The 23,876-nt window shown below is 68.6% G+C and overlaps 1 protein-coding gene across 1 annotated transcript; it reads right to left on the bottom strand.

Annotated features, from left to right (window-relative positions):
• Window positions 1-1,723: 1,723 nt before the first annotated feature.
• LOC133769661 (interferon-induced GTP-binding protein Mx2-like) lies at window positions 1,724-22,682 on the bottom strand. The gene is given in 15 exon segments (XM_062204858.1): window positions 1,724-1,946; window positions 1,948-2,094; window positions 4,946-5,218; window positions 6,268-6,344; window positions 8,682-8,840; window positions 11,370-11,511; window positions 11,805-11,927; window positions 12,832-12,910; window positions 14,011-14,209; window positions 14,624-14,762; window positions 15,246-15,400; window positions 17,938-18,075; window positions 18,461-18,653; window positions 20,124-20,259; window positions 22,592-22,682. Coding segments are annotated over 15 exon segments (2,064 nt in total). The 5' UTR covers window positions 22,612-22,682; the 3' UTR covers window positions 1,724-1,862.
• Window positions 22,683-23,876: the final 1,194 nt, after the last annotated feature.

The following is a 23,876-nucleotide window of genomic DNA, read 5'->3' as shown; positions in this document are numbered from 1 at the left end:
TCCCGGGCCCTACAGGGTCACGGGGCAGAGCCGTGTCCTCAGCAGCTTCCGAGCGAGGTCCTAGGGCTGGCGCCTTGGTACAGCGGGAGCTGGGACAGAATCCTGGCTCCGCCCTGCGTCCCTCAGCCACACGGGGGCAGCAGGGGCTGCAGTGCATGGCCCGCGGAAGCAAAGGCTTCCACAGCTGGGCGGGAGACGCAGGAGGAGCTCCCAGTGAGGGGAGACAAGCACTCGGCCCCCAGCCCAGCGCCCCGCAGCACGGCGGGTCCCCATGATGTCCCAGTGATGTCCTTGTGATGACCCCGTGATGTCCCCATGACATCCCCGTGATGTCCCCACAATGTCCCCGTGGGCCCACATCAGGAGCGGACACTGCTGTACCCGGGGACACAGGTTCCTGCGAGGCCCTGGGCACCACGTTTCCTGCCTGGCCAGGGTAAGGCCACACCACTTCCTGCCTTAACTCACACCCAGTGCGCCGGGGCCCTCCGGAGCCTGCAGAGGCCACTCCGGGGAGGCCGCCCGCCCTCTCTGGCCTCCTCCCACCATGGGGCCTGGCACGCGGCGACATCGCCCGCGGAGGGCAGGCGCCCAACACCAGGGCGCTGAGAGGCCGGGGGCGGGCAGAGGCAGCCCCGTGGCCTTGGTGGGGCGCCCCGCCCTGGGCACCTGTCCACACAGCCTGGGAGCTGGGGCATACGTGCAGGACGCAGGGCCGGGACGCGGGCAGTGAGGACGCACAGAGCAGCGCACTGGCCGCTCCTTGGTCACAGATCCCATGTTGGAAAACGGCTCCTCCCCCGGGAGCTGACTCCGGAGACACGGATCTCAGCCAGGACTCAGAGCCCTCAGGCCAGCAGCGGTGCGGCGGGTGCAGCCGCCCGTGACCCCCTCCCCCATCCCATGTGGGCCCTGGTTCAAGTCCCGCTGTCCACTTCCGATCCAGCTCCCTGCTACGGCGCCTGGGAGGGAGTGGAGGATGGCCCCAGTGCCTGCCCCCTCCCATCCCATGGGGGACCTGGATGGAGCTCCTGGCTTCACCCTGGCCGGGCCTGGCTGTTGTGGCCATCTGGGGAGTGAACCAGCGGATGGAAGATGGCTCGCTCTGTGTCTGTCCCTCTCTGTGACTCTGCCTCTCAGATAAATAAATCTTTTTTGAAAGAATGAGATCTGCCTGGCAGCTGAGCGCCTGGGGACCCTCGGGGGCTTCTGCACGGGAGCGTTTCTGGGAGGCTCCGGCGACTGGCGTCACACTGATGACCCCCAGTGCTCAGCCCTGAGCGAGGCCCTGGGCGTGCAGGAGCCACAGAGCCACCTCCATGCACCCTCCGCACTCTGGACACGGACGGGGAGGGACGGCGCACTCTGCCCTGGGGGTGGCTGGTCAGCACAGGACCGGGTAGCTCTGCGGGTCCCGGCAGGTAACCCTGGGCCAACCGCTTCCCAGGAGTGCAGACGCCACGTCGCCCTGCACCCTCTACGCATCACAGGGGCAGGGTAACGGGGCAAAGCAGAACCCAGGCCACAGGGGACACCGCTGACCATCGCTGGTCCTGCAGCGTCCTGAGGCAGGTGCCAGCGAGGAGCGAGGGCGGGGGAATGCCCAGGGCGGCCGGGAGAGGGCGCCGCCTCTGGGAACCAGGGAGGGTCCTGCTCCCGGGCTCAGCCCCACTCCCCTGCCACTTCCAGGGGCCCCGGCCCAGAACCCAGCACAGGGCAGAGGTAGAGGCCGCACGCGTTTATTACACAGGAGCAGAGGCTGCTGCTGGTGCCCCGCGTGGCTCTGAGCTGAGCCGCGGGCTCCAGAAGGGACAGCACAGGGGGAGGCGGGGACTGCGCCCGCAGCCCGGCTGGCAGAGCCGTCAGCCCGGGAACTTGGCGAGCCGGCGCCGGGCCTGGGCCAGCCGCGCCAGCCGCTCCTTCAGGAACCTCCTCTTGGTGCTGGTTGTCACTGCGCTCTCGCAGCAGCCAGCCGCAGTTCTCCTTGGCGTGCAGCAGCTGCAGCATGGACTTCTGCAGCTCCTGCCCGTACGAGCACAGCACGAAGAACTGCACGAGCATCGGGACGAGGCTGGAGAGGCGGCTGCCCGTCTCCTGCAGGGAGAGCGGGGGCTGCAGGGGCCGCGAGAGAGCGCCGGGAGCCCCGACTTCCCGGGGAGGCCCAGGGAGGCCGGGAGCGGGGAGGGTGGCCGGGCGGCTGCCCTCTGTGCTCCCAGCAGCTCCCTGAGCGTGGACGCGGCCGCCCACGGCAGCGGTGAGCCCGCTGGGCCAAGGTCGGGGCAGGCCGAGGACCACAGCCCACTGCCCACGACCCGCCCACAGCCCGGCCCGGCTGACATCAGGACCAGCGGGGCTGCCCCAGGCAGAGCCAGGGCGCTGGGAGCTGGGGGAGGGGCCTCGGAGCCGCCTGCAGGCACAGCACGGGTCCCAGGCTCCCCTCTCTCCTCCCCAAGCCCCCGTGAAAGCTTCACCTCCCGGGGCGGGGACTCTCCAGGAAGCTCCTGGTCCCAGGCTGAGGGAGCTCCGCCCTCTGTGTGCCTCAGTTTCCCCCTCTAGAACCGGGCCCAGGAGCGTCGGCCCTGGGACAGGAACCCGGACATTCCAGACACAAAATCCATTAGGGAGCGGCCAGGCACGTGAGGAGCTCAGCCACTGTTAGCAGGAGCTGGGACAGAGCAGAGCAGGCGCTCCGTGGACAGGGCGGGGCAGGAGAGAGGAGCAGGCATCCATGGACAGGGCGGGGCAGGAGAGAGGAGCAGGCGCTCCGTGGACAGGGCGGGGGGCACAGAGAGGAGCAGGCATCCATGGACAGGGTGGGGGCACAGAGAGGAGCAGGCGCTCCGTGGACAGGGTGGGGGCACAGAGAGGAGCAGGCGCTCCGTGGACAGGGCGGGGCAGGAGAGCGGAGCAGGCGCTCTGTGGACAGGGCGGGGGCACAGAGAGAGGAGCAGGCGCTCCGTGGACGGGGCGGGGCAGGAGAGAGGAGCAGGCGCTCCGTGGACGGGGCGTGGGCAGAGAGGAGCAGGCGCTCAGTGGACGGGGCATGGACAGCACAGAGAGGAGCAGGCGCTCTGTGGATGGGGTGTGGGCAGCAGAGAGAGGAGCAGGCACTCTGTGGACGGGGCGTGGGCAGAGAGGAGCAGGCGCTCAGTGGACGGGGCATGGACAGCACAGAGAGGAGCAGGCATCCATGGACAGGGTGGGGGCACAGAGAGGAGCAGGCATCCATGGACAGGGTGGGGGCACAGAGAGGAGCAGGCATCCATGGACAGGGCGGGGGCACAGAGAGGAGCAGGCATCCGTGGACAGGGCGGGGGCACAGAGAGGAGCAGGCGCTCTGTGGACAGGGCGGGGGCACAGAGAAAGGAGCAGGCGCTCTGTGGACAGGGCGGGGGCACAGAGAGGAGCAGGCGCTCCGTGGACAGGGTGGGGGCACAGAGAGAGGAGCAGGCATCCATGGACAGGGTGGGGGCAGCAGAGAGAGGAGCAGGCATCCATGGACAGGGTGGGGGCAGCAGAGAGAGGAGCAGGCGCTCTGTGGACAGGGTGGGGGCACAAAGAGGAGCAGGCGCTCCGTGGACAGGGTGGGGGCACAGAGAGGAGCAGGCATCCATGGACAGGGTGGGGGCAGCAGAGAGAGGAGCAGGCGCTCTGTGGACAGGGTGGGGGCACAGAGAGGAGCAGGCGCTCCGTGGACAGGGTGGGGGCACAGAGAGAGGAGCAGGCATCCATGGACAGGGTGGGGGCACAGAGAGGAGCAGGCGCTCTGTGGACAGGGTGGGGGCACAGAGAGGAGCAGGCGCTCCGTGGACAGGGTGGGGGCACAGAGAGAGGAGCAGGCACGCTGTGGACAGGGTGGGGGCACAGAGAGGAGCAGGCATCCATGGACAGGGTGGGGGCACAGAGAGGAGCAGGCATCCATGGACAGGATGGGGGCACAGAGAGGAGCAGGCATCCATGGACAGGGTGGGGGCACAGAGAGAGGAGCAGGTGCTCCGTGGACGGGGCGTGGACAGCACACGTCTGCAGGGACACAGCTCAGACCCCTGTTCCGCACACACAGCTCGCTCTGGGGCAGCTGTGCCCAGGAGAGCGCCAGGCACAGAAGGACAGGTGGGGGCTCCGCCTGCCTGTGGGAGGTCCTGGAGCAGCCCCCTGCAGAGAGGCCAGCAGGGGGAGGGGCGTGGGGCTGGGAGGGCGGGGCCCGAGCCTGGCTCTCAGCCTGGGCAGAGGCCCCATCCAGGAGGCGGCCAGCACAGGTGACGCCCGAGAACACGGACGTGCTGTGGCCTGCGGGCCACGTGCGGGTCCAGCGCGGGGCATTTCACGGCGGTCCCAGCAGGAAGGACGGGGAGCTGGGGCCCTGCGCTGGGGTGGGGAGAAGCAGCCGCACACGCCGCGGCCCCCCCCAGTCAGCAGGAAGCAGTGTGACCTCGCCTTGGAGCCCTGCTGCTCCGTGCGGTCTCCTGCTGCCGCCCGGGAGCACAGATGGGCGGCTCGGCCTCAGCCTGAGGACGATGGCCTCTGGGGCAGCCCCGCCCCGTCGGCTGCAGGGCCCAGGTGGGGCGGGGAGCATCTGGTCACCCAGGAGGTCCCCGGGGTTCACCTGGCCGCACCCTCACTGCCCATGCACCCCCTGAGCTGCACTGCCCCTGCCCCCAGCCACGTGGCCCAGTGGACAGCTGCCGCCCACTGAGCTGCAGGGCCCGGCCAGGCTGCATGGAGACCTCTAGGAAGTCCCCGGCCCGGAGGAGAAAGCAGGCCAAGGGCACGCAAAGTCCCCGCCTCTGCTGTGTGCCTGGCGTCCAGCTGCTCCCAAGGGGCACAGCCGGGGGTGGGGGGGGATGGAGCTGGCGGTGCTGCCCCCAGAGACGGGACAGAGCGAGGCCCGCAGGAGGCCCCGCAGGAGGGCAGGAGAAGCCCTGGCCCGCGCTCCCAGGCTCACCTGGTAGTAGGCGTCCAAGTGCTCTATGATTTCGGCCAAGGAGCAGGAGTCCTGAGAGGAGCCGAATCCGGAGGAGGAGGAGCCGAATCCGAAGGAGGAGCCGCTGAACTTCTGAGACTTCTTTTCCTCCTCCGCCTCGGCCTCCCTGACCTTCTTCAGCGCGCCCCGGTACACCTGGTCCTGGCAGTAGACAACCTGCTCCACCTGGAAGTGCAGCCGGATGGCGCGCTCGGCCTGCTTCTCCTGCTCTAGGCGGATGTCCTCGATTTTGGACTGGGGAGGAGACAGCACAGGCAGGGGTAGGGAAGGAGCCGGCGTCACGGGGATGCAGGTGCCCGCAGGGCCTCAGGCCGGGGGGAGCCCAGGGGAGGGGACGCTGCTGCCAGTGGGGCTCCCCAGGGAGGCTTGAGCCTGCTGGAAGCAGACCCCGCCCCAGCCCCAGTCCCCCAATCCCTGCCCCGCACCTGAGCTGACCCTGCCCTGTGCCTGAAATGAAGCTGCACTGACGCCCCAGACCCCGCCCCACACTTGAGCAGACTCCGCCCCAATGCCCCAGTCCTCCAATCCCCACCCCGTACTGAGAAGACCCCGCCATAGCCCCCTCCCCACACCTGAGCTGACCCTTCTCCAATCCCCCAGTCCCCATCCAAGCCTGAGCTGGCTCCACCCCAGCCCCAGTCCCCGCCCCACGCCTGAGATGACACTTCCCCAATCCCCCAGTCCCCTCCCTGCGCCTGAGCTGACCCCGCCCCAGCCCCAGTCCCCTCAGCACACCTGATCTGGCTCCGCCCCACACCTGAGCTGGCTCCACCCCAGCCCCAGTCCCAGTCCCCAGCCTAAGATGGCCCCGCCCCAGCCCCAGTCCCCGCCCCCCGTCTGAGCTGGCCCTGCCCCAGCCTGGGCCCTCTGAGGACACTGCTCTCAAGCCTAGGACTAAGCCCTGTCCGCCTCTCCTGTGGGGCTCGGACGCCTGCTGGGGAGGAGGCCACGGTCAGCAGAGCATCCACGGGGAGGGGGTGGGGCCAGGGCGACCTCAGCCAAGTGCCTGGGACCCCTGCTGGCCTCTGCGGGATGCCTCACGCAGGGCGTGAGGGACCCTTGGCCTAGGGGACACAGGGCAGCAGGTGTGTCCTCCGACCCCCCACTGGGATGACAGCCTCATGGTGGGGGAGGGTCTCCTGTGTCTCACTTCACAGAGGAGCCCCCGGGGCACAGCCAGGGAGGAGCCCCCGGGCCCTGCACCTGGGGGAGGCGGGGGCCGCCCCCCCCCACGCCCACCCCGGCTCTGGCTCTGGGCTGGGCCCGCCGCGGGCAGGGTTTACCTTGGTGGTCTTGTGCAGGTTGAAGAACTCGTGGAAGTTTCTCTCTGACACATCTGTGAAGGCGGCGCGCACCATGTCTGAGGGCGCAGGAACGGCCAGGAGCACCGAGCAGAGCAGGAGGCCACAAAATGGTCAGAGACGCCGGCCCGGCCCCTGGGCTCAGGACCGTCGGGGGAGAGCCCGGCCCCTCCCCTGCCCGGGCCTGGCAGCCTGCGCCCACGGCGTTCACCCTAAGTCCACAGGGGCCCAAGAACGTGATGTCCTGTGGGCTCCTAGAGCATCACCTTTCCTAAGAGCTGCCCAGCGTCTCCACGCCCACATGTGCACCTCAGCACACACCCAGGGGCAGCCCCACATGGACACCAGGCACCCACAGCACGGGCACCTGCTGTGCAATGCACCTGTCCACTGTGTGCCCTCGTGTGCTGGGACCTGAGAGCCACACAGGCCACGGGCCCATGGGGCCCTCGCTCCGGGAGCGGGGATCCTGCAGCCTTCTGGTGGGGCGGTGGATCTTACACACCAGCTTCTGGCGTGCAAATGTCCACACCACAAGCACCTGTCACCTGGGTGACCCGCCCACATCACACACACCTGTCACCTGGGTGACCCGCCCACACCACACCCAGCTGTCACCCTGTGCAGCCTGCCCACATCACACGCACCTGTCCCCTGTGGTCCGCCCACACCACACCCACCTGTCCCCTGTGACCCACCCACACCACACCCACCTGTCCCCTGTGGCCCGCCCACACCACACCCAGCTGTCACCCTGTGCAGCCTGCCCACATCACACGCACCTGTCCCCTGTGGTCCGCCCACACCACACCCACCTGTCCCCTGTGACTTGCCCACACCACACCCACCTGTCCCCTGTGGGACACGCCCACACCACACCCACCTGTCCCCTGTGCAGCCCGCCCACACCACACCCACCTGTCCCCTGTGGCCCACCCACACCACACACACCTGTCACCTGGGTGACCCGCCCACACCACACCCACCTGTCCCCTGTGGCCCACCCACACCACACACACCTGTCCCCTGTGGCCCACCCACACCACACCCACCTGTCCCCTGTGGGACACGCCCACACCACACCCACCTGTCCCCTGTGGCCCACCCGCACCACACCCACCTGTCCCCTGTGGCCCGCCCACACCACACACACCTGTCCCTGTGACCTACCCACACCACACCCACCTGTCCCCTGTGACCTGCCCACACCACACCCACCTGTCCCCTGTGGCCCGCCCACACCACACCCACCTGTCCCCTGTGGCCCACCCACACCACACCCACCTGTCCCCTGTGGCCCGCCCACACCACACCCACCTGTCCCCTGTGGCCCACCCGCACCACACCCACCTGTCCCCTGTGGCCCGCCCACACCACACACACCTGTCCCTGTGACCTACCCACACCACACCCACCTGTCCCCTGTGACCTGCCCACACCACACCCACCTGTCCCCTGTGGGACACGCCCACACCACACCCACCTGTCCCCTGTGCAGCCCGCCCACACCACACCCACCTGTCCCCTGTGGGACACGCCCACACCACACCCACCTGTCCCCTGTGCAGCCCGCACACACCACACCCACCTGTCCCCTGTGCAGCCCGCCCACACCACACCCACCTGTCCCGTGGCCCGCCCACACCACACCCACCTGTCCCGTGGCCCGCCCACACCACACACACCTGTCCCCTGTGGCCCGCCCACACCACACCCAGCTGTCACCCTGTGCAGCCTGCCCACACCACACACACCTGTCCCCTGTGGTCCGCCCACACCACACCCACCTGTCCCCTGTGGCCCGCCCACACCACACACACCTGTCCCTGAGACCTGCCCACACCACACCCACCTGTCCCCTGTGGGACACGCCCACATCACACCCACCTGTCCCCTGTGCAGCCCGCCCACACCACACCCAGCTGTCACCCTGTGCAGCCTGCCCACACCACACACACCTGTCCCCTGTGGTCCGCCCACACCACACCCACCTGTCCCCTGTGGCCCACCCACACCACACACACCTGTCCCTGAGACCTGCCCACACCACACCCACCTGTCCCCTGTGGGACACGCCCACATCACACCCACCTGTCCCCTGTGCAGCCCGCCCACACCACACCCACCTGTCCCCTGTGGGACACGCCCACACCACACCCACCTGTCCCCTGTGGGACACGCCCACACCACACCCACCTGTCCCCTGTGACCTGCCCACACCACACACACCTGTCACCTGTGCAGCCCGCCCACACCACACACACCTGTCACCTGTGGCCTGCCCACACCACACCCACCTGTCCCCTGTGGGACACGCCCACACCACACCCACCTGTCCCCTGTGGCCTGCCCACACCACACCCACCTGTCCCGTGGCCCGCCCACACCACACACACCTGTCGCCCTGTGCAGCATGTCCTGAGCCGGCAGCTCTAGGGCTCTGATCTGCTGTTTCACGATCGTCTCAAACGTCTTAAAGTTCACGAAGCCCGGCAGCTCTCGGCCACGGTACTGTTTCTCAAACTTCCGCAGTTGGCTCCGGATGTTACTAGAACCTGCGTGGGGAAGAGCGGCTCTGACTCCTCAGGCGATCGTCCGCGTTTCCAGACGCCATTCCACTCTGGCTCCGGGGCGTGAGAGTGCCAAGGAAACAGGAAGTCGGCTCAAGCCCCAGACGGAGCAGTGCCTGGAGGCGCGGGGAAGACCTCCGTTCCAGGTCCGGTCCCTGTCCCCAGGGCGGCAGAGAGAGGGCCCAGGCCGGGAGAGCAGCGTAGACAGCAGCAAACCCAGCGAGACTTCGCCACAGCCCTGCACCGCCCGAGATGCCGCCTGGGGCCAGGGAGCAGCGGCACAGCCTTGACACTGGAACTTGTGCACCTCAGGTGGGAACCGTCACCGTCACTGTCACCACCCGAGGACGCGGCCATGGGCGCAGCAGGTGTGGCCGTAGACACTGGACCTGGCCCACTGTGGTAGGATGGTCACAGCTGAGGGACAGTGGCCAGGGCATAGCAGGTGTGGCCGTGGACACTGGACCTGGCCCACCGTGGTGGGTATGGTCACAGCTGAGGGACAGTGGCCGGAGCACAGCAGGTGTGGCCGTGGACACTGGACCTGGCCCATCGCGGTGGGTATGGTCACAGCTGAGGGACAGTGGCCGGGGCGCAGCAGGTGCGGCTGTGGACACTGGACCTGGCCCACCGTGGTGGGTATGGTCACAGCAGAGGGACAGTGGCCGGGGCACAGCAGGTGTGGCCGTGGACACTGGACCTGGCCCATCGCGGTGGGTATGGTCACAGCTGAGGGACAGTGGCCGGAGCACAGCAGGTGTGGCCGTGGACAATGGACCTGGCCCATCGCGGTGGGTATGGTCACAGCTGAGGGACAGTGGCCGGAGCACAGCAGGTGTGGCCGTGGACACTGGACCTGGCCCATCGCGGTGGGTATGGTCACAGCTGAGGGACAGTGGCCGGGGCGCAGCAGGTGCGGCTGTGGACACTGGACCTGGCCCACCGCGGTGGGTATGGTCACAGCAGAGGGACAGTGGCCGGGGCACAGCAGGTGTGGCCGTGGACACTGGACCTGGCCCATCGCGGTGGGTATGGTCACAGCTGAGGGACAGTGGCCGGGGCGCAGCAGGTGCACTGCGTGATGGGAGCCCCTTTGGGAACCTGGGATCTTTTCACTCTCTGCTCCCCAGGCAGTGGAGGGACCCTGCAGGGCTGGAGCCTCCCAAGGGCCCCCTCCCCACCCCACTGAGTGAAGAACGGGGGTGGAGCCTGGCGCCCCCTGCTGGCTGGTGGTCTCCCCCAGGAGTGATCAAGGAGAAATCCCTAGAGGAGCCCACCCCCCTTGACTGCCTTTGCTGCAGTCAAGGCTGTGCCCTGCACACTCCGCCCTTGGCCACACCCACGTGCTCACGCCTGGCGGCCACCAGGACTCCCTGCCCGTCTCTCGCTCCAGCCACAGGAGCAAGGGTGCCTCTATCTCATCTCTATGGATTCGCCCATCTGGACGCTGCCTGGGGTGGCCCGGGCCCCAGCAGCCATGCCGCCTGCCTCCTGGGCCCCTGCAGACCCAGGGTGCAGCTGTGTGTCTGCCTCCGTGGCTGCCATGATGGAATCCCGGCAGCCACGGTCTGGACTGGAGGCCCCAGCAGGTGCATGGGGCCACGTCCACGGCACTGCGTCATCACACAGGCCCTGGGTTCCTCTCCGTGGGCCACATCCACGGCACTGCGTCATCACACAGGCCCTGGGTTCCTCTCCATGGGCCATGTCCACGGCACTGCATGATCACACAGGCGTGGCTTCCTCTCCGTGGGCCATGTCCACGATACTGCGTCATCACACAGGCATGGGTTCCTCTCCGTGGGCCATGTCCACGGCACTGCGTCATCACACAGCTGTGGGTTCCTCTCCGTGGGCCACGTCCACGGCACTGCGTCATCACACAGGCGTGGGTTCTGCTCTATGGACCACGTCCATGGCACTGCGTCATCACACAGGTGTGGGTTCTGCTCCATGGGGGAGGACGGCAGCTCTTGCAGCCACCTGGCTCCGGCCGGTCCATGCCCATCCTCTCTCGAGGGTCCGCTGCACTCAGACACTGGCTGACCCGGGCCAGTGACAGGAACGGGACAAACGGGGAGTTTGTGTCCCTAGCTCCTCACCGCGCCCACCCTCACCACCTGCGTGCGTCTCCTCCTCTGGCCCAGCCCCCACCCCGGTCTGTGACCGCATTGCTGCTGTGCCCTGTCTCTGCGCCCCAACTCCAGTGCCGAAACCTGCGTGGTGGGGCAGGAGGGGCGTCTCTGGGCAGCGCTGAGGTCGCAGGGCTCTGCCCTCCCCAAGGGGACCCTGCCTTGACCCAGGTGCACCAGGGGCTCTTCCGACCATCCCCACGCAAGGACACCACCAGGGGGCGCTGTCCGTGGGGCGGGGCAGACAGAGCTCCCCCGGACAGGGATCTGGTGGAGCCGGGACTGGGTCCTGCCAGCCTCCAGAACCAGGACAGGGAGGCCCCGCTGTCCGCCGATCACCGGTGACGGCTCCGGGCCAGCCCCCGTGGGCCGCGACACTCACCTGCCTTGAAATTCTTCTCGACCACGCTTTCCCATTTGCAGAACTCGGCCCTCAGCTTGGTGAAGAGCCGGCTGTCGTCCTCCTGGACCACCTCCTCCCCTTGCACGAGGGCAGTGACGTCCTGGTTAAATGCGTTGATTTTCTGTGGGGGACAAGCACCGGGGTCAGGAGAGGTGCAGGCACACTCGTGGGCTGGTATGCACCGTGTGCACGCGGGGTGGGGACCCACTCCCCTGACCGCCCGGGGGTCCTGGGTGGGCTCAGGGCCACAGCCAATGAGTGAGCGACTGTCTCCTGCAGGCCCCGCCTCCCGGGCCCAGCCCTCCCCTCCCACTGGTTCCCTGCCCTGTCGGTCTTTTAGGACTAAGAGGGCCTGCTGCACTCAGATCTGGGCCTTGCATGCAGTCGGGGCAGCTGTGGGCGGGCCGCGCTCACGTCAATCAGGAAGAGCAGCCTGTCGCTGTCGTCCTCGGGGATGTCCACGCCCAACTTCTGCAGCTCCTCAGAGCACTGCTCATGGTTCTGCTTGATCTGCTTCTCCAACAGGGGCAGCGTTTTCTGCGGAGGGGAGAAAGGCCAGATGTGCTGCGAGCCCCGGAGAGGGCGGCGGCCCGGCTCCTCTGCATGGGGCGCGGCTCCCCTGAGGGCACCTCCCGCCCCCGGGGCCTATCCCGAGGGGCCCAGGGCAGCCTGGCCTCCTTCCAGCCCCAGGCCCAGCTCCTCGGAAGCTGCTGGGCACCAGGCCCAGGCGCCCGCGTGGCCTGGAGGCCGCCCCAGAAGAGCAGCCACTGCCGCGACCAGGCCACGGGAGCTCCTGCAGGCAGCACAGAGACCCCGTGTGGGGCAGGTCCTGAACAGGGACCCCCGGAGCCACTGCAGATCTGCAAACCTCAACAAGAAGTGGCCGGGAACTTCTGCTCCTGGCCACACGGTGGCGCCAACAGGCCCAGCCCTCCTGCTCCGTGAGCAGCCACGTGCGAGAGCAAGACTCCAGGACCGGGCCTCAAGGCACTGGTCCAGAGAAGGAGACCTGCCCTGCCCCGCCTGGACCCGAGCTGCTGCGGAAGCCCGGGCGGGGGTCCGATACCCGAGCGCCCGCCTCCCGCATGAGGGGGCCCAGGCAGCTCCCCACTCACACTCGGCTCAGGGACATCGACCTGCAGGCCCGGGGCTCCCTGGCCACGCACGGAGGACTCGAACTGTGGCCCAGAGCTGAGCAGAAAGAGCCCAGGCGAGCTCTGACCCACAGCCAGCCCCAGATGGCCCCCTCGCCCACGCCCACCTGGCTGGGGGTCCCCAACTGCCCCCGCTGAGGACTGAACGTGGGGCACGCTGGCGGCTCCCCCAGAGTCAGGCCTTCCCTCCTGAACCCCAGCTTGCACCCAGGCTTCCGGGAAGGCCCCGAGGCCGGCGCTGCAGCCCTGTGCCGGGCTCCGCCAGGAGAGTGCCCTCGCGTGCTTACACAGATGTGCTCGATCAGCTCGGTGCTCAGTCTCTCGGCCAGGCTGGACACCGTGGCCCTGCCCTCCTCCAGAAGAACCCTGCACAGAACACAGAGAGGGGGCCGGGTCGGAGCCAGGCCTGCACAGAACACAGAGAGGGGGCCGGGTCGGAGCCAGGCCTGCACAGAACACGGAGACGGGGCCGGGTCGGAGCCGGGCCCGCACAGAACACGGAGACGGGGCCAGGCCGGAGCCGGGCCTGCACAGAGCCCGTACAGAACACGGAGACGGGGCCGGGCCGGAGCCGGGCCTGCACAGAGCCCGCACAGAACACGGAGACGGGGCCGGGCCGGAGCCGGGCCCGCACAGAACACGGAGATGGGGCCGGGTCGGAGCCGAGATGGGGCCGGGTCGGAGCCGGGCCCGCACAGAACACGGAGACGGGGCCGGGTCGGAGCCAGGCCTGCACAGAACACAGAGAGGGGGCCGGGTCGGAGCCGGGCCCGCACAGAACACGGAGATGGGGCCGGGCCGGAGCCGGGCCCGCACAGAACACGGAGACGGGGCCGGGTCGGAGCCAGGCCTGCATAGAACAGAGATGGGGCCGGGTCGGAGCCAGGCCTGCACAGAACACGGAGGCGGGGCCGGGCCAGAGCCGGGCCCGCACAGAACATGGAGACGGGGCCGGGCCGAAGCCAGGCCTGCACAGAACACAGAGACAGGGCCGGGTCGGAGCCAGGCCTGCACAGAACACGGAGAGGGGGCCGGGTCGGAGCCAGGCCCGCACAGAACACAGAGAGGGGGCCGGGTCGGAGCCAGGCCGGCACAGAACACAGAGAGGGGGCCGGGTCGGAGCCGGGCCGGCACAGAACACAGAGAGGGGGCCGGGTCGGAGCCGGGCCGGCACAGAACACAGAGACGGGGCTGGGTTGGAACCAGGCCGGCACAGCTCCTCCTGCTGGGGGGTGGCTGGGTCGGAACCAGGCCTGAGAGGCCCCTCCTGCTGGGGGGTGGCTGGGTCGGAACCAGGCCTGAGAGGCCCCTCCTGCTGGGGGGTGGCTGGGTCGGAACCAGGCCTGAGAGGCCCCTCCTGCTGGGGCGTGGCTGGGTCGGAACCAGGCCTGAGAGGCCCCTCCTGCTGGGGGGTGGCTGGGTCGGAACCAGGCCTGCGAGGCCAGCGGGGGCCCGGCGCCGCGCACCTGAAGTGGGGGTGCTCCTGGAAGAAGGCCCGCTCCTTCTGCAGGGCCTGCTCCAGGCTCAGCCGCTCCTGGATGTCCTGCTGCCCGCGGCACTTCACCACCGTGTAGCCCTTCTTCAGGTGGAACACGAGGTTCCGCGCCACGTCCACCACCTTGTCCTCCGTGCCCCTGTCCACCAGGTCAGGCTTCGTCAGGATGCCTGCGGGCAGGGACTTCCGGTCAGAGCCGCCCCGGCCTGCGCCCCGGGAAAGCTCAGCGCAGGGCCGGCCGCGGGCGCCTGGTTCCTCCCCGCCTGGCTTCCTGGAGATGAACCCCCGACAGCCTAGGGGGAGAGCGGCAGGGGCCCCCTGGAAGAGGCTGTGGCCACACTCCTTCCCCCGGCCCCAGGACGGACAGGCCGCCCTCTGAGTCTCCCCACTGGGCCTGCTGATGCAGGAAGACAGGGGCCATGCGTCACCTGGGACCCCGAGATGTCAGGGGAGCTGCTGGCCATGGCCTCCCTGGGCACCCTCAGCAGGTGCACCTGGGCAGAGCCGCGCCCGCACGCCCGCCCGTCTGGATTCTGGGGTGCGCCCCCCGCACCCCCTGCAGGCTCAGCCCCGCGCCTTCTCACCGATGGTCCTGTCCCCCTCGGGGTCCACCTCCTGGGCCATGCTCAGTGCCTCGGTGGTGGCGATGTCCACGTTGCTGGGGACCACGACCAGGTTGATGGTCTCCTGCCTCTGGATGTATTTCCTGATGAGCGCCTTGATCTGCACAGGGACGAGAGGGGCCCCGCGACTCCGTGACGCAGCGACTCCCTGGGCCCGGCCGTGCCCTGGCCTCACCCAGACTCCCAGGGGTGGCACCTGCCGAGCCCTGAGCCCCGGGGCTCCTGCCCGGACGGCCGGGGGCTGGGCCTCAGAGTTACCACGGGGCCTCAGCCCAGCTGCTCTCCCCGGGACCGGCCTCGCGCTGCAAAACACGAGGCTGCACCTGCTGCTGCCCTCTCCAGGTGAGGCTCTGGTGCCATAACCACGCCCACTGCTGATGCTCCTCCTCCCACAGGCCCCGCCCCACCCTGTGTTAGACACCCCCGCTGCCCCCAGCCACAGCCAGGCCTGGAGAGCAAACCACGGTGCCCCACTTCCTCAGAGGTTCCCACTGAGCCGGCCGGAGGACCTGGCCACAGGCCCCGACTCGCCACTGCCCCCCCAGGCGCGCCCAGGCCCGGGGGAACGGAGCGGGCGTCTCACCTGGTGCCCGATGTCCGCGGGCTGGCCGCCCACGGCCACCCTGGTGATGCCGGGCAGGTCGATGAGGGTCAGGTCCGGGACGAGCGGGGAGCTGACCTCCAGGCTGATGAGCTCGGAGCTGATCCCCAGCCCCTCCCCGGCGATCACGTTCTGGGCTGCAGGAGGCACAGGGAGCGGCGGGGCTCGGGCTGGCACCTGCTCCCCTGGGAGAGGCCCCGCGGTCCCTGCCAAGGCCCAGGGCTGGGGAGGAGCGGGGTGCACAGCTCGCTCTCCCCGGTCAGAGCCAAAGCCCCAGGCACTGCTCCTCTGAGGGCTGACACCTGGGGTCAGAGCCCCATGTCCTCACAGCCCCCAGAGGTCCCGTCCTCGGGAGGGCAGGGAGGTGAAGGCTTCCCGAGACCCCCGAGTTCCCCCTGAGGTCACAGCAAATGAGGGAAAACCACAGGAAGCAGGGGATTCCTGGACGGGAACTGCCAGGCTCCGCGGGGACCTGGCCTGTGTGGGCCCGAGCCACGCCGGGCATCGCGGCCAAGACTCGGCTGTGGCCTGCTCCATCCTTAGACCCGCAGGTGCAGGTGCAGGTGCAGGGCCCGGGTCTGCGTGTGCAGCCTGGCAGCCGAGCGTCCTCTCTCTCTGCCCACGGGGCACCAGCACCCACCCGGGCTGGGACCACAGCCACGTACGCAGCGCCCCATCTGCTGGGTTCCCCTGCGGCGGCTGGCCCGCGCCGTGGGCCTGCAGCTAAGTTCTGGCCGGGACTCCTTCGAGAGTGCTGGGGGCAGCTCCAGGGAGGCCGAAATCAGCCGGGACGGGCCTGTTCCCCTTGGCCCACTGGCAGGAAGGTGGCCATGCCGACAGCGCCGCAAGGGCTTCAGTGACAAAGGCCACGCCCTCTGGAGCCTCAAGGCTGAGACCACAGCCCCAGTGCAGCTCTGGCCCGCCCCCTGCAGGCGCCCCGGAGAGGGCGGAAGCTCCTGTGTGCTGTCCACCACGCTGACCGCCACCCGTGTGCATGGTGACACCACTGTCCCTTCCGTCCTGCAGCCACACCCACGGGCAGGGTCGTCTCCCCGTGTCCCCCGTCAAGGCAGGGTCTGCTCCTCACAGCTGGGCTCGCCCTGGGACACTGGCCCGCAGCCCCCGTGCCACATGATGACCACAGTGATGCAGGGCCTGCAAGACCTGCCCCGCGCACCTCTGGGACTGACCCTGGGTGGGGAGGGCCTGGCCACTCCTCCTGAGCCCAGCCACGCCCCCAGCACCTTCCCTGCTGGTCCACTGACATGTGAGACAGACACGGACAGCCCTAGGGCTGGGCTCGCCGACACGCGGTCCTGTGTGTGCAGCCACAGCCGGCCTCACCCACAGCACGGAAAGGGCGCCGTGGCCATGGCCGTGGCCAGGGGCTAGTCCATGTCTGTGTCTGTGTCCTTGGCAGTGTCAGTGCCCGTGTCCATGTCCGTGTCCTTGTCCGCGGAGGCCTGGACTGTGTGAGGCGCTCCACCCACGCCGCCCACGGCCAGCCTCTCCCTCTGCCCCGGCTCCACAGCAGCCAGAGGAGCTGGGAGGCGCCGTCACTCGGGAGCCTCCTGCGGCCGCTGCTCGGAGGCGCTCGGGGCTCCCCGGGGCTGCCCTGGCTCCCGGTCCAGGGGTCAGCGCACAGGGCGTCTCCGCAGGTGGCATGTGGAAATCCCGTGTCCCACAGCACAGACATCTCCAGGAACTTCAGAAGACGCTTGTGCGAATGAACTCCAGAGTTGTCATGACAGAACTTATTTTTAATTCTGTATTTTCTTGAACTTTAAAAATTATTATTATTTTTTTATTTGGGAGGCTGACAGTCCGTGTCTGTAGGCTCTCAGCCCTGGGACCCTCAGCCCTGGACCCTCAGCCCTGGACCCTCAGCCCTGGGACCCTCAGCCCTGGACCCTCAGCCCTGGGCCCTCAGCCCTGGGACCCTCAGCCCTGTGCACCCTCAGCCCTGGGACCCTCAGCCCTGTGCACCCTCAGCCCTGGGACCCTCAGCCCTGGGACCCTCAGCCCTGGGGCCCTCAGCCCTGGGACCCTCAGCCCTGTGCACCCTCAGCCCTGGGACCCTCAGCCCTGGACCCTCAGCCCTGGACCCTCAGCCCTGTGCACCCTCAGCCCTGGGACCCTCAGCCCTGGGACCCTCAGCCCTGTGCACCCTCAGCCCTGGGACCCTCAGCCCTGGGACCCTCAGCCCTGGACCCTCAGCCCTGGGACCCTGAGCCCTGGGGCCCTCAGCCCTGGGGCCCTCAGCCCTGGGACCCTCAGCCCTGTGCACCCTCAGCCCTGGGACCCTCAGCCCTGGACCCTCAGCCCTGGACCCTCAGCCCTGGGACCCTCAGCCCTGGACCCTCAGCCTGGGCCAGCCCTTGTACAGGACCTCGCGAGGAGTCCCGCCCCACACGACCCCGTCAGTCCGCAGAGGGCCCAGGGTGCGAGTGTTTCTGGGTCACAGGGCTCTCGGTGCATCCTGACTCGGGCAGGACGCTGCTGTCAGATCCACCCCGGGCCCGGGGCTCATGCAGCGAAGGGATGAAACCCCCAGGGAGCTGAGTGCCCCTGGGGAGGGGTCCCCAAGGGAGCGGCAGTGCCCAGGATGGGGCGGGCGGTCTCGGGAGCCACACCACCACCACCGCCCAGCAGGGGAGGAGGCCCAGGCTCTCACCTTTAGTCACTGCCGGCTCCACCTGCGCGGGGTCAGACAGCTCCACCTCCTGCTCCTGGTAGCTGACCCGGCCCCTCCACTCGGCTTCCGGGGGCAGCTTCTTCAGCCTCAGCACCAGAGGGCAGCGCGTGACAATGCCTAGGGGCCAGGCCCGGTCAGCTGGCACCTGCCCCTGGCCTGCAGGCCTGAGCCCGTGCTTGTCAACCCCCTGCGGTCCCCGCTGGGGGGACGGTGGGTGACGAGGCAGAACCTCCCGCCGCCCCCTTGCTGCTCACGCATGCTCTCCGCGTGACCTCAGGAACCGCCTTGGACACGCAGCCCGGCGCCGTCTGACCCCAGGGCCCGCAGGCTTCCTCAGGCTGCCTGGTCCTCCCCGTGCCCGGTGGGAAACCCCTGGAGGCTCGAAGCCCCCACTCTGCTCCACCAGGGTGGCCCTGCTCCCCGCCCTCCCCGACGGAGCGCCTGCCAGGGCCGTCTCTGCCCCGCATCCCGGCTGTCCCGGAAGGAGAGGGAGGGTCCTCACCGCTGCCCCTGGGGAGGGCCACGCCCGACAGGGCCTCCAGCACGGAGCTCTTGCCCGAGCTCTGGTCCCCGATGACGGCGATGGCGGGCAGCGCCAGGTCCTGCTCCACGCCCAGGGCCCGCAGGGAGTCGATGAGGTCGATGCACGGGCGCACCCTCTCCTCGTACTGGGCGCACAGGTTGTTCTCCGGCCCCTGCGGACGGGAACGCAGAGGACTCTGGGCAGCCGTGGGTGCAACGTCAGAGCAGCCAGCCCCAGCGAGCCCCAGCAGCTACGGAATTCTCCAAGGAGAGCAGGCGTGGGAGGGGAAGAGCATCCCGGGAGAGGCTTCTCGGGTGTCTTCACGCGTCGTGGAAACACAAAGCAAAGACCCAGGGACCTCCTGAGCCCCGACCTGGGAACGGGAGGGCACTGCACCGGGCACCTGGACCAAACTGCTCACAACCAGCGCTAGAAACCCCGCGAGGAACGCGGCCCCCACGTGTGGTGCTGGCCTCCCTTAAGGCGCCTGTTTGAGTCCCGGCTGCTCCACTTCTGATCCACCTCCCTGCTAGCGCCCTGGGAAAGCAGCAGGAGACGGCCCAAGTGCTTGGGCCCCTGCACCACTGGGAGACCTGGGTGAGGTCCTGGACACTGGCATCAGCCTGACCCAACCCCGGCCATGGTGGCCATCGAGGAGTGAACCAGCCGATCAAAGACATTCTGTGTGTGTGTGTGTGTTTCTAACTGTCACATCTGTGAACAAGTCTCTGTAAAAACAGAAGTGGAGAGCAACCATCTCAGACGTACAGAGGCCACTGAGCGCCCCGCAGCCCCGGCTCTGTGGGGGATCCCTCCAGGCAGCAGGGAGAGCTCCCGGCTGGATCCGGACCTCACTCAGGAGGAGGGTCAGCACCTTAGCTCCTCCCGGGACTTCAGTGTCTGGAAGGGACCGGACTGTCCGAGCCCAACACCGACCGTGCACGGTGGGGTGTGTGACGTGGGAGGTCAGGGGCTCGGCCAGACCGTGCACAGCCTGCGATGGCAGGGTGCTTATCCCGCACCGAGGAGCGAGTTTCCACCTGGAGGTAGCCCTACTCGGTGAAAGACGCCCACTGTGTGCACGCAAAAGTTACATAAATAAAGCCACCGAGGGCAGACGGCATCACCGGGCATGCCCTGGGAGCCTGGGCGGCAGCTGCCATGGCTCCTCCCGGGGGTCACAGGCAGCCCATCTCAGGCTCAGCCCATCTCAGGGTGTTCGTCCAGACTGTGAGCGGCAGGGAATCCCCCCAAGGCCCAGCGGGAATGGCAGTGCAGGGACTCAGCGCAGAGGCTCGTGGGGTTCCCCAAAAACATCTTGGTTTGGGGGAGACAGCACGTGGCTTCTCAATGGAGCTCACCACGCAGTGAGCAGGCCCAAGGCTGGGCGGAGGCCAAGCCAAGGTTGGCAGGGACGGCCCTGGCTGCTTGTCCTGCCTGAGCCCCAGGGCCTGTCCAGGCTCCCACAGCCAGGTGGCCCCGGTGGCCAGAGTCCACGGAGGCCATGGTCCAGCCCTGGTGGCCCAGAGAGCGGGGAGGAAGAGGAGGCCAGCAGGAGGGCGGCCGCTGCCCTGTGGAAGGGGACAGCCCTCAGCAGGACACGCTCCTGTCCCCGGGATGCACCTGCCGGGCGGCCACTTACCCTGGGCTGCGCTCTCTCTGCCGGGTGAGCGTCTCCATTCAGTGTCGCTGCACTGGGCTCAGCGGCTGAATCCAGACTCGTGGATTCCACCCCAGACTGCACCATCTTCCTCCTGTGCCTCCTGCGACGCTGTGTGCTGCCGAGAAGCGGAGTCAGCCAGGCCTGCAAGCTGAGCCCGGGCGGAGGTCCTCGACCATCGCCCTGCCCAGACTCCCACCCCCGGGCCGGGCCTCGGCCCCCATGCACCGCAGCTATGCTACCTAGAAAGGGAGACAGGGATGCGCTCTGCGAGGGGGAGGGGTGGGGACCAGAGCTGATCCACTCGGGGGCGCACGTGGTCTGGAAATGTACTGGGTGAAGGCCCCGGCTTCGCAAAGACCTCTTGTGCTAGGGCTCGGGCTCCGAGCTGAGGCCGGCACGGCCCCTGCCTCTCGGGAGAGCCTGTCTCTGGACGATGGCTGCCACAGGTGGCCTCCCTGCCCCAAGGAGCACTGCTGGTCCCCAGGCCTCGCATTCCAGGGCCACAGAGCAGTCACAGCAGGATCCTGGGGTCCCAGCACCCTCCTCTGTCTCCCTCAGGAGTGAGATCCCTGGCGCTCATCCCCACGACCTTCTGTGCACCCTCAGGGTTTGCAGCCTCCGGAGCTTGGACCACGCTGGACATCGGGGGCTCGCAGGGGAGGGGCACCTCAGCAGCTCCACCAGCTTTAGTTCAGTCGCTGCACCTGCCCCAGCTGCGGGGTCACCCTGATCCGAGGGCATTGCCAGCTGGGGGCGGGGGCTCGGTGGGCTCAAGGGGGCAGGCCCTGGCTTAGCCCCAGCTTGCTCCTCCGTGTTCTCTCCCGCCCGTCTTTACCGTGGACGTGGTGGGGGAGCAGGTGCCCCCGCCCCGCGCTCCCCTTTCTGGCTCTCAGCCCTCGCTCCTGCTGACCCCTCTGGGCAGAGCTGGAGGTGGTGGCTGGGCCCCGTTTCCCACAGGGCTAGAGTTGGGCACCAGCTCTCCTCTCCCCCAAGGTCAGGGGCAGGGCAGGAGCATCACTCAGGAGAGGGTGCCCGGGGCGGTCTGTGCCCACGCAGGCCATGCTGCCTTGGGGGGCTGCTGCCTGTGCTCAGGACCAGGCACCTAGGGGTCCCCCAGGCCTGGGGGTTTCCTGGGTTGTAGGTTTCCTAGGCCTGGGGGTTTCCTGAGTTTTCCTCGGTGCTGGCCATAGAATCCCTGCACCAGGAGTGGCGCCAGGGGCCTGGGGCTGGGTCCCTGTGGAGCATCCTGAGCTCAGCCCACAGAGCAGCAGAGAGGAGGTGGGGTCAGCCCCTTCCTCCCCTGAACCCTAACGAGGCACCCCACCACCCCGTCCTACAAAAAGAATCAGACGCACATCCTGCAACCTCCCTGGCGTGGGCCTGTCTACTTCTGGAATGCCCGGGGAACTTCTGTCTGCCTCTGGCGCGCAGGCGCCTGGGCCCGAGACCTCGCAGAGCGCCGTGTGTCAGGGCCACGGGCAGAACCCCTGCCCCCCAGCCCCGGGCAGGGCTCCCACAGAGGGCTGGGCTCCTGGCCAGCAGCTGTGTCCACAGGAGCCGCCTTCGACACTGCAGGAGGCCCCGGGGACGGGCACTGGGCTCGGCACCACGGGACCCTGCCTCCCAGGAGCAAACCCGAAGCCAACTCTGCCTGGGTCTTCCACACAGCCAAAGACTCTGCGGCCCCTGCGCCCCATCCCCGAGCCTGCACCCAGGTGCAGCTCTGATGCCCGGATGCCCAGCACGCAAGGCTGGCTCCGCACCCAGAACTCGCCCAGTGGGTCCATGGCGCCCACAGCCGAGCCAGGGTTGAGCCCCAGGTCCTGGCTTCCACCTGCTTGGGCCAGCAGTCGCGGGCACAGGGGAGTGAACCAGCAGGTGGAAAAGCTCTGTCCTCTGCCTTTCAAATAGATAACAAATAGACATTAAATGTCCAAAAACGGACCCGTGCTAGGAAGGCTCTCAGAAGTGCTGCTCTGTGGCCACTGCTGTGGTGGGGGAGGGTCGTCTCCCCAGGCCTGGGTCCCCAGCAGCAGGGTCCTGCTCCCCAGGCCCCTTCCGGAATCTTCTTTGTGGGGTCCTGCCCTCTGGGCAGCCCCAGCCCAGCAGGGTGGGCGGAGCCCCGCACGTGCCTCTCTGGGCCTCCTCCTCTCCCAGCTGCCCTGGGGTCTCCCCCCAGCCCCCCCCCCCCCCCAGGACCAGTGAGGACCTGGAGGGGCCATTCCCAGGAGCCCGCCCCGCCCCACCGCAGAAACTTCCAGTCCGCGGGGGCCACTCAGAGGGGACAGCAAACTTCCTTCCTCAGCGCCCCGCCCCTCGACCCCAGACCCTTCCGGACTCCAGCCCCTCCCCCTTCTCTGGCTGCAGGAATTCGAAAAGAGCCCGGGCAGGTGGCCAGTTCAGGTTTTACCGCGTCATTCAGGGCGGGCCGCTCCGGGGGTCAGCACCTGGGGTGGTCGGAGCGCATCCACCGTGGCCCTCGCGCCCGTGACGTCACCAGCCCGAGTGGGGACGCGCACTGCCCTCACCTCTTCTCCGCCAGGAAGCCCCGCTGCGTGTGCCCCTCGGCTGGCTGGAGCGCGGACCCCAGCGGCGACACTCACTGCTCCTAGCTCAGCACCAGAAGCTGTGGTCCGGGCTCCTCCGCTTTTATGCAGCGCCGGCTCCGCCTCCAGCTCCGCCCAGGGCCGCGGAGAAATGAAACTTAGAGGACCCTGAGGGACCAGGACGGGGGCGGGGACAGGGGCCGCAAAAGGAAACCCAGAGACCTGGCCGCAGGGAAATGAAACTCAGTGGCCAGGAGGGTGGGCCGGGGTGCCCAGCGCAGCCCCCTCCCCGCCCACCCTGGCTGCCCGCGGGAAACGCAGGTCCTGGGGCCCCAAGCCCGGACCTCCTGGGTCTAACCTCGGGAGGGGCGGGAGCCCAGGACTTGGGTCTCATCAGAGGCTTCTGAGGCCCCTGGCCCGGCTGCTGCCCCCACAGCCCAGTCTGGAACCTGAGTGCACCCTGACCCTGGCTGCCCCGCGGGGTCCGGACACTGAGCCTGGCCTCTGGGGCCAGCCTGGCTCCTGGGGGGATTCCACCCTCCTGCCCGCTTCCCCTCCCCCACTGCCTTTGCTCACTCCAAGGTCTCCCTGGACTTCTCCTGTCTAACTTCCCCAGGATGGACATGGCCTGGGGTGGGGTGGTGCAGACTAGGTTAGCCCTCCCTGGGGGCTCCCCTTCCTGCTAAGGGGCTGTGGGTGGGAAAGGACACGCCCCTTTGTAGCCGCGGACCCCCCACTCCATGTTCCTAGCTCAGCTCAGAGACAAGCAGCCCCCCAGACACTGCTCTGGTGACAGAGGTCACCCCAGCCAGCCCTGGGCCCAGCTCTGGGGAGAGCTTGCCTGAGGCCAATGCCAGCAGGGGGCATGGCAGAGAGGGGGCGGTGCTGGCCTGAGGTCCTCCCCTGGCCGGGGCCACCCCACGCCGGGGGGAGGGGGGAGCCCACACTCTCCCCCAGTGTCTGGCTGCTCTTCCTGGACACGTGGGGACCGGAGCATCCTGGAGGCTGAAGCCCGGTGGGCGGACTCTGAAGGGGACAGTGCTGCTGAGACGCGGGCCAGGGCGGCACGGGGCTGGCCCGCAGGGGACAGAGCTGTCCCTCTGTGCTGCCCCCTGCTCCAAACCACAGGAGCCCCTGCCCCGTGGCCTCCCAGGGGAGGGACCAGACAGAGCCTGGGCCAGGCAGA

This window comes from Lepus europaeus, chromosome 2, assembly GCF_033115175.1.
Source record: "Lepus europaeus isolate LE1 chromosome 2, mLepTim1.pri, whole genome shotgun sequence".
Taxonomy (NCBI): Eukaryota; Metazoa; Chordata; class Mammalia; order Lagomorpha; family Leporidae; genus Lepus; species Lepus europaeus.
Note: the sequence above shows the minus strand (reverse complement) of the source record. Positions and strands in the feature narration are given on the sequence as shown.